At 42.3% G+C, this 10,584-nt stretch overlaps 1 protein-coding gene across 1 annotated transcript; it reads left to right on the top strand.

The window, feature by feature from the left end:
• Window positions 1-2,709: 2,709 nt before the first annotated feature.
• LOC122030282 (cytochrome P450 94B3-like) lies at window positions 2,710-4,312 on the top strand. Its single transcript, XM_042589458.1, has one exon. The coding sequence runs from the start codon at window positions 2,746-2,748 to the stop codon at window positions 4,228-4,230; it is 1,485 nt and encodes a 494-aa protein (XP_042445392.1). The 5' UTR covers window positions 2,710-2,745; the 3' UTR covers window positions 4,231-4,312.
• The last annotated feature ends 6,272 nt before the right edge of the window (window positions 4,313-10,584 follow it).

The raw sequence follows: 10,584 nt of genomic DNA, 5'->3' as shown, positions 1-10,584 counted from the left end.
GGGCATATCCTCAACCGTGAGGGATTAAGGTTCCCTTATAAAATTATAAGATTATCTACTTCCAAGTAGATATTGATGATTTTGTGGGTTACAGGCTCACCATAATTCAACTGCTCTGATATTTCTATCTATTGCAGTAAGCGTACTCTACCATGTGTAGATGATCTATACCACTACCTTCGAAATCTATAATGCACACTATCAACATATTCTCTAATATCTTATAATGCGCTTATAATGCGCTCAAACTGCTCATTTGTCTGAGGGTGGAAAATTATACTAAAATAGAGCTCTATACTCATGGCCTACTGTAAACTTTGTCAAAACCATCATTTCAATCACGCATCTCTATCTAGTATGATACTTAGTGATATATTATGAACTCTACTAATCAATCTAAAGAATCTGTCTTACAGATCAGTAGAAAGTGAGCAAATTTAATCAACCAATTAAGGATTATCCAAATCACATCATATCCTCTCTGTGTCCTAGGTAATCCCACAACAAAGTCCATCATAATTTTCTCACATTTCCATTCTAGTATCTGAATATATTGAAACAACCCTGCTAGTATCTGATGTTAGGCCTTCACTTGCTGACATACTAGATATCGAATCACAAAATTTGTAATGTCTTTCTTCGTATACATATGAGTACCTCCCAAACGTATCCCAAATCTAGATCGATGTGATTCATGGAGTAAATCCTCTTGAATAGGATGCCACCTAGGAACACACAATCTCTCACAGAAATAATAAATTTCGTTCTCATAAAAATAATGTATCCAAATTCATGTAACGAGATGATGAAGTCAAGCATAAATTCATGTAATCATATAAAGATGATATAAACATTATTTTCTAATATAATTATGGTAAATAATTTATTGAAAGCACATTAATCACATAAGATATTTATCTTAATAAATAATATGAAAATTAATATAGAAACTAATATGGCAATTATTAATGGCATATGCTATAACAACATTGATAATTATGACAATTATCTTGATATCATGAATAAGTCATCTATAGAAATAACTTATGCAACATTGATTTATATTTAGCAATTAAGTATGTCATTAATTGCCATCAAAATATTTTTGGAGACATAATTTCGTTACCATTCAAAACAAACGCTCTTGCTTAGCAAAATAAAATTATTGCACACAAATCATAATTAACGTATGCCCGTCATTTCAAGACTAAAATAAGCATATATATATATTTTTTTTATCAACGATGATATTTACAACTATAACAGATTCAACTCCTTTTAACACCTAATAAAGACGAACCCATAAAACATCATCACAATCCATATTTTTAAAACAAACGAGATTGAAATATATTATTCATTGTGAATATAAGTTATTACTTTCATAATTCGTTGTAAGGCATCAAACGACTAGATATAACATATTGACAGGTAATAACATATTATCTCAATTCATAAACTTGAATCAACGCTGGCTCTGATACCAAATGATAGAAATATTTTTTTTAGACGGTAGAACGTGACATAAGTTTGATCCCATAATTAAGATTTTTATCGTAAAACGGATCTTATCAAGTATATGAACGAATTTAGAGAATAAGAATTACCTGTGTTGAGCGCCGACATAATTGAAGACTCGATCTTCACCTCTTTCGCTCTACGAGGGGAGATGGATTCCCATGTATACTTTTTAGGGTTGTTGTAAGCCTTCGAGTGTAAGAGTATGTAAGAAGCATCCAAATAGGCTAGACTTGAGTGCCTATTTATAATAACAACAAACCCTAATTCTTAATAGGTAGAGCAAGAGGTGGGACCGACCCAATAAAAAAATACAATCACCAGTCCGTACATCAAGGCTTTAGTGATTAGGCTAATTAAATAAATTATTAAGGAATAACTCAACTAATTATAATATGTAGGCCAACATCATGGATTGGATCTCATCGAATCCAACAAACTTCGCCCGCCATCGCCATTGTGCTTAGAAACTACCGATGCCGCTATGCTAAAAAAATCGTCATCTCCTTCCCCTAGACATGTTGTCGTTGTGCTCAGAAACCATCCATCACTTCGACATTGCTATTGTGCTCAGAAATCGTCGTCGTGACTGTGCTCACAAATCATCATCTCCTTCCCTTAGACGCCTGCTTTGGTGAGAAAAATGAGCAGAGGATAATTTTAGGAATATTTTTTTTAACTGCAGAATCATCAAAAATCACTCATTTTGACAATAATCTCATTCCGAGTTTTAATAATGTTTACTAATGTGACCGGAGTGATTGATTACATGTGAATCATTTATTACCTAAATCAAAAGGGTTAAATAATATAATCTTAGTATGATAACTAAAGTTATCAAAGATTACCCCTAACAAAATGCAGTGTTAGAGGGATTTGGGATTTGTTGGTTAATTTGGAGTATTGGGTTTTGTCCTTGTCCTATTGGACGTTTTAGGGTTAGGGGGATTTGAGGGTTAATTTGGGGTTATATATATATATATATTACTTTCCTATTGGAGCATTAGGGATATGGGTATTTGGTTTTGTCCTTGTCCTATTGGAGTTTGTGGGGTTACTTTGGGGTTGTGGGGGTTTAATTTGATGGATTAAGTTGACAAATAATTATTTAAAGAAGCGTCACATGCACTTGGTCTTTTCTATTGATTCAGTTATTTAAGATGATTATCCTCGTCAGAGACCATCGTGTTCTGCTGATCCAGAACCGGCGATCTCCAGCCACAGCTCATGGAGATCTCACTCGTCTCCTTCGTTTTCCCCACCTTCCTTCTCTTCTTCTTCTTCCTCCTCCTCTTCAAGCGACGTTCCACTCCTACTCCACCCAACTACGCGCCTCTCAAGGGATACCCTGTCGTCGGTAACATTCCCTATCTCATCAAGAACAGCCATCGCATACTCGACTGGTCCGCCCAACTCATACCCTTGTCCCCCACCGGAACCGTTACCGTCGCTCCCTTCGTCTTCACCGCCGACCCCGCTAACGTCGAGCACGTCACGAAGACCCGCTTCGCCAACTACCACAAGCCGGAGCCCATCATCGCCGCCATCAGCGATTGCCTTGGCCGCGGCCTCGCCACCACGAATGGTGCAGAGTGGCGGATCCACCGCAAGGCTGCCACGAACGAGTTCAGCACTGCCTCGCTCCGCGCCTTCGCTTATGAAAGCGCCTGCCGCACGCTCACCGCCCAGCTGCTTCCTCTGCTTTTGAGGGTTAGTCGGAGCGGAGAGGTGCTGGATCTCACGGACGCGCTCGAGCGCTTCGCCTTCGACCACACGTGCAGCCTCGTGTTCGGCGAGGGCGCCGGGTGCCTCGGCGGTGAGGAGGGTTGCGAGGGGGATCGGTTCTTCTGCGCATTCGAGACCGCCGCGCGCCTCTGCGTTGAGCGCGCGAAGCAGCCATTTACTCTCGTGTGGAGGATCAAGAAATGGCTCCGCGTCGGATCCGAACGGAGGTTGCTGGAGGCGATGGAGATCGTCCACGCGTACGTCGATCGGCGCATGCGTCGTCGGCCCGCAGCAGACTCCAGCGGCTGGCGTGACGACCTCATATCTCGCTTCACGGCCGGCGGCCACTCTGAGGAGTTTGTCCGCGACAATCTGATCAGTTTCGTGCTCGCCGGGCGCGACACGACGCCGTCGGCGCTGACGTGGTTCTTCTGGGTGCTATCTTCGCGGCCCGACGTGGTGGCCCAAATCAGGGAAGAGATCGAACGAATCAGATCTGGACGACGGCAAGGTGAAACTTTGTTGACCCAGGATGATCTGAAGCAGATGAACTACCTGCAGGCGGCTATATCCGAGACGCTGCGTCTGTACCCGCCGGTGCCGCTGGTGCCGAGGGAATGCCTGGAGGACGACGAGCTCCCCGATGGCGCGCGGGTGCTGAGGGGGTGGGTAGTGATGTACAACGCTCACGCCATGGGGAGGAGGGAAGCATTGTGGGGGAGGGACTGCGAGGAGTACAGGCCGGAGAGGTGGCTAGAGGAGGGGGTATTCCGGCCGAGGAGCTCGTCGGTGTACCCGGCGTTCAATGCGGGGGCGAGGGCGTGCGTAGGGAAGGAGGTGGCGCACCTGTTGATGAAGGTGGTTGGGGCGAGCGTGTTGGAGAAGTTCGATGTGGAGGTGGTGGAGGCGAGTGGCCGTCGCCGGCTGCTGATGGCAATGAAGATGGAAGGAGGACTGCAGGTGAAGCTGAAGCAGAGAAGAGCGTAATTAATTACCCTTTAGCGAACTGTGTCATTCATAAACGCCAGGGATTTCTATCCTTTTTTGGATTTGACCGGTCAATAACAGAAGCACGTAGATACCTTAATTGATGTGTGTAAGTTCGTTTTTAATATTAATGTTAAATTTAACGGTAAGGGTGCACCTTCAATTTGGGATTATACAAAGGCGCAGAAATGTAAGAATGCCTAAAACTTGCATCTCCTTTCCATTTTATCCGTCAGTTGATTTTTTTTTTTTCCTTTTCTCTTTTTACTTTACTCTTAAATTAAATTAACTTTTAATGTAAACTTTAATAATCCTCTAATCTGCCCCCACGTAGCCCAGATAATAGATATATTTATGACATAATGGTCAAAAAAATCAATTTTTAGAAATTGACGATTTAAGATTTATCCTATCGTATACCTATAATTTATGTACCTGTATATATCTCCCTCCGTATCCCTGAGATCGGTACTAGAAAGCCGCTAAGATAGCGTATCTATTTTTTTTTAATAATCCTCTAATCTTCTTTTTATTAATAAAATTGGTTCTCATTTTTTTATTAATCTTCTTTTATATTTCTTTAATTTTTTATTAAAATTTTAAATTTTAAAATTAATAAATTTAGAGGATTATATATTAAATTAAAATTTAATTTAATTTAAAAGGAAAAAAATAGTCTGCAAATAAGAGAAGAAAGAGAAAAAAAATAAAAAAACAAGTCAGTTTTGGAGAGGACTAAAATGGATAAAAGGTACATTTTTTGGGGCAATATTAAATCTTAGGTGCACCTTTGAAAGATAATTACAAATATTTTTTTATTGCCTTTGATACGACAATAAAGATGGCTCCTAAAAAAGTGGATCGAGCCAGTTGACGTGGAAGTCAAAATCAAATAATCAAAGTCGTAGGATCGGACGAACCTAGAATTCTTGACTAAACAAAGTTGCACGAGTGGGCCTCGCAGTGCCGGTTCGACATGAAGGGTCGGCCAGACCACCCGAACAGTAATTCTTCGCAACTCGCAGATGGAATTTGAAACTAAGTACTAATTTATCTAACCCACCGTCCTAGCCGATCGGGCCTAAGGGCCGATCAGACATAGGGTGAACGAACACAGTGCGCCTCTCTGACAACATGAAGGGCCGAGTAAAGAACAAGTCGATAGCTACATTTTGGAAGGCCGAGTTGGTAAGCTTCCGACAGAGTGGCGACCGATCGACCTATAGCGGAACCTAGATACTTGTCATATCACACTCTTTTAGAAGTTTGTGACAGAAAGGACAGAGAATATCCTACCTGCAAATCGTCCTTTAGAAGCTTCCAATCTGTCAAGTCACAGAGATCCGCAGGCTTGTTTAAGGAAACGTATTAGGGGCACTTTATGGCTTGTCATTTCTTAGGAAAGCTTTGGGAAATGCGCTAATGCTTTGAGATGCGTGCATAACACAACAGTCACACTATAAAAGGGGTCTCCATCTACTGGCGAATGCATGCAATGTTTCTTATTTGCACACGCTATTTGCTATAGTTCACAACAATTGCTCTCTTTTCCTAAGACCGATCACTAACTTGAGCATCGGAGAGTCGACGCCAGGGACCCCTTCCTTGGCCCTGCGTTAACACTCCCTGTGTTGTAGGATAGCGCAGAGTCTTCACCGAGTTAGTAGTAAAGCCATGCCCCTAGCTCACCGCCTTCACTGATTTCAGACAGGATCATATTTGGCTTTGTCTATGGAAAATCTCACTTACATCCGAAACGTGAACATGGAGGACGATGAATGTCTCACCACAGTGATGTTAACTCTAGAACAGTTAAAGGTGCTGATAAATACTTGAGCTGTAAAGATGGTGCAACAATAGGAAATAGTAGCCGAGTGCCAAACATTGAACGACCCGACCGTGCCCACTATTAGCCAACACGCTGAACGTGGTACCCAAGTGGAGGGTCACGTCGAGTGCCAACTGAACTAGTAGTCGACAGGCACTATCCACCAGGCACCCTTCTCGACGACCAACTTACCACCAGTGCCCAATGCGCCGATCCCATACCACAGAGCGTTATTCAGAACGCCCTTAGAAGAGCATGACTGAGCAGAAATGACACAAGGATCGTCCTTTGAGAACGCGCCGGCTCGCGATACTCATAAGGGCAAAGTATTGGATCGGGTTGCACATGAGAGGGGGTGAATCATGTGGTTTTTAAAAATCGGTCTTTTTGATTTTTCAAATCAAAATATGAATGCAGCGGAGAACAAACGACAAAACAACATGAACACAATCGGTTTACTTGGTTCAGAGCTTTCGGCGACTCCTACTCCAAGACCCAGATCTCGCGGACCTATCAATGGGTAATTCATTAAAATACCTCTTCCGGTACCTCCGAAGAGGGAATCGAGTACAAGGAAAGTTAGCTCAAGTGCAATACTCTGCACTTGTTCTTTTGCAGTAATTAAGTACAAGGAAATTATTCCATTACCAACACTTTGACGTGACAGTGCTCGTGTGTTGGTTTGCCGACCGCGATCGGAAATCTTCGGAGTAGTAGTTGAGCGCAGCAGCTTCGCAGCAAAGTCACAACAGGAGCCCAGAGCAGTCGGAAAGCCGTTTGGATACGTAGAAGCGCATATGAGTATTGTTTTTAAAGCTTTAGGCGAGCATCCTTATAAAGAGCTGGGAAGGCACCATCCATAGCCATTGAAGGCGCCTCTAACCAGAGAAATCTAATCCAGAATATCTCGACTTCTATCTGTGATGACGTTTGAATTCTATCCTGCGAAAAATGCTTCAATGGCTTGAATGCGCTTTCCATGAACAGTGCGAAGACGCCTTCCATAGCCATTGAAGGAGCCTTCGAGCACTGTTCATCCAAAGGCTTTTTGCTCCTTTTGCCCTGCAAGTTGTGTTAGTCCAAAACTAAAATATTTAACCTACAAAACAAAGTTAGCACAATGAAAAATGAAAAGTAGTAATTGTTGGACCCCGTGGTAGTTTTGATGTGATCAACCAAGTTGGTTAGGTCCTGCGTTTTGTCTGAACCCTGTGTCTGAGTGCGCAGGAACTTGGGAGCGCAGGAAGTCGAGCGGAAGACGCAGCTAGCGAGAAGGACAACACGGGAAGGGAGCCGACGGGCTCGATGCATCCGAAGGACGAGAGAGCTGCGGAAGAGTACTCCAGTGGAGAGAGAAGAACGTGCGCGGCGTTCGAGGGACGAGAAGCCGGACGGAAGCCTGCTCGAGGAGAAGGCCGGGAATTGGGTTCGGGTGAGCCCTATTCCAGTAGGCCGCAATCACGCAAGGAGCCGAACCGAAGCAAGTCAACAGGAAGTTGACTTGTCAATGGTTCGGTCGACCGAACCCCTTGATCGGTCGACCGAACCCCACTTTATCAGAAGTCAACTTCAGCAGACACGTCAGATGCCACGTCAGAGGCTGAATATTGGTGGAGCTTATCGGTCGACCGAACATGCTGATCGGTCGACCGAACCCAAGTTTATCCAGAGACCAAGTCGAGCAGTTTGATCGGGCCAACTCAGCTGGAGACCGTTGGCCGATCGGTCGACCGAACAAAAGGATCGGTCGACCGAACCTAAGCTCGATCCACAGAGACTGTACCTAGACGGAAGAATAGGCAAATACAACAGGTTCGGTCGACCGAACCTGGGGATCGGTCGACCGATCCCTCTCGAGTCAAACCTAATCCCGAAGGATCAGGTGATCTGATAAGCTCGAGAACCCCTATATAAAGAGGGTCTCGGGCAGCTTTAAATAACAACGAATTGATACGAAAAAACAACTCTGTAATTCCTGTTTAAGCAACCTCTGTGATCTCAAAGTGTAAAAGGCTTCTCCGCCTTCAGAGAAGGAGTTTTCTTACTGCGCTTTTCATTGCCCTGGATTAACAACCCTCTTGGTTGTAACCAGGTTAAAGTTCTGAGTTTTATTTCCTTTCTGTCTTTTTGTTTTGTCATTAAGTGTTTCTTTATTTTAAGAGTTGGAAAGCTTTGAGAAAGGTACAATTTTAGTTGCAGGCAATTCACTCTCCTCTTGCCGGTCCCCGCTGCACCAACAAGTGGTATCAGAGCCTGACAGCCTCAGAAGGACTAACCGTCGTCTGAAACACTAAGATCAAGACAATGGCCGGCGCGAACATTCATCCCCCGAAGTTCGACTGAGATTTCGCCACATGGAAGCGAAAAATGGAGGTATTCTTTAAAACAGACTTTGATATTTTAATTACTATGAAATATGGTTTTGCAGCTCCTAAAGACAAAGAAGAAAACACGTGGAGCAAGAAGGAGCAAGCTGATTTCGTCGCCAACGGAAAAGTTGAATTCCACCTCCTCAGCGTTCTGCCACCTCAGGAGGTAAGTCGGATCGGAAGCTACATCTCAGCGAAAGATCTCTGGGAGAAATTCCTGGAGCTTCACGAAGGTACCTCTGAAGCGAAGCTGGCGCGGCGCAACATCCGCCGGACACAACTAACAAACCTCTGGATAAACAACGGCGAGAAGGTAGCGCAACTCCAAGCGAGAATCAAGGAGCTGATAACGCAACTAACGAGCCTTGGAGAAGAAGTAACCAACCGGGATTCCATCCGATACACGCTCAATGCCTTCCCGAGGACTTCAGAATGAGCGTCCTTAGTAGATGCTTACTACATCTCTAAGGACTTTGAGGTAAGTAGTTTAGAAAACTTGTTTTCAACTTTCGAACTTCATGAGTCTCGACTTGCAGAAAAACCAGTAGAGAAGTCGAACCTCAACGTTGCCCTACGAGCTGAAAAGGGCGATCCCGACTCCGAAGCGTCAATCGACGAAAACGAAGTTGCGTTAATGGTAAGACGTTTTAATAAGTTTTTTAAATCTAACAAGTTTAGATCACAGTCAAGTAAACGTCATCAAAAAGGAAGGACAGTCCGGTGCTACAATTGCAATGAAGAAGGGCACATCAAGGATGATTGCCCAAAATTGAAGAGCAAACAGAAAGATAAGGAAAGAAGCAAGAAGCCAGCTCGACCCAAACACAAAAATCTGAAGGCGACATGGGACGATTCTTCATCCTCCGAGTGAGAAGTCGAAGAATTCTCAAGATTAGCTCTACTAGCTAACCATCAGCCAGAAGAAGAGTCAAGCTCAGAGATGAGCATTGATGAAGGGGGAGGAACATCAGAAGAGGAAAGCTGCAGTGAAGGGGGAGCCTCACCAAATCAAGTAAGTTAGATACGCAATCTTACCCCTACTCAATCCTTTCGCTTTATTAAAGCACTTTCTAAAGAGTTAGATAAATTTGAAAAGGAAAATGAAAATTTGAAATTAGAAAATGCAAAGTTAAAAAATGAAATTCAAGAACTAAAATCTGATGCATGTTTAAAAGGAAATATTTTTCCAAAATTAAAAATAAAGTTATATGGAAAATTAAACTGGTATGTCAAACATCATCAGGGTCAAATTAGGAAAATACCAAGAAATTATGTACCACCTAACTTCCTGATTAATTCAGTAGGAAAGAACCTCTATTGGGTTCCAAAATCTGTGCTAAACTAATCTTTTAAAATTAAAATCTTTATAGAGAGAAAAATTAAACATTTTCTTTATGAAGACTTTGTCTAAGGAAGTGATTGTTGCTCTAATAACCAAGAAGGCCTAGTGCCTCGCCACGACCTGGAAGCTGAAATATTGAAACAAAAATGTTTAATTAACTTTCTGAAAAAGTATTAAAAGTAGAATTAAAATGCTTTGAAAGTGTACAAATATTTTTTTTTTGCTTTACTAAGTTTTGGAGTTTTGGAAATTTTTAACTTAGAAAATATATTTTAACTTAAAAAAAAATCCTCATAACACTTGAATAATGCTTTGAAAAAATATTCAAATAATGTTTCTTCATTTTTACTTAAAAATTCCTTTTGAAAATTCTAAGAAATTATTTTGCTTAGAAATTTTTTCTATCTTAAGAACTTGCTTCCCCGTTTTTGTTGTGATCAAAGGGGGAGAGAAAAGTACAAGTTTAGGGGGAGTTAGGAAAAATATATCTGTTGTCTCTCTAAACTATGCTGCAATTTTATTTATTGAAAATTTATGCTATAATTGTTAGTTTAGTAATTTTCTTAAAATTATGTTTCTCTATTTTTAACCCTAACTTGAACTTGGGTTGATGCACATCTAAAAGGGGGAGATTGTTGAACCCCGTGGTAGTTTTGATGTGATCAACCAAGTTGGTTAGGTCCTGCGTTTTGTCTGGACCCTGTGTCTGAGTGCGCAGGAAGTCGAGTCGAAGACGCAGCTAGCGAGAAGGACGGCACGGGAAGGGTGCCGACGAGCTTGGTGCATCCGAAGGACGAGAGAGCTGCGGAAGAGAA

This window comes from Zingiber officinale, chromosome 10B (assembly GCF_018446385.1).
Source record: "Zingiber officinale cultivar Zhangliang chromosome 10B, Zo_v1.1, whole genome shotgun sequence".
Classification (NCBI taxonomy): domain Eukaryota; kingdom Viridiplantae; phylum Streptophyta; class Magnoliopsida; order Zingiberales; family Zingiberaceae; genus Zingiber; species Zingiber officinale.
This window is presented reverse-complemented; position numbering and strand designations above follow the sequence as displayed.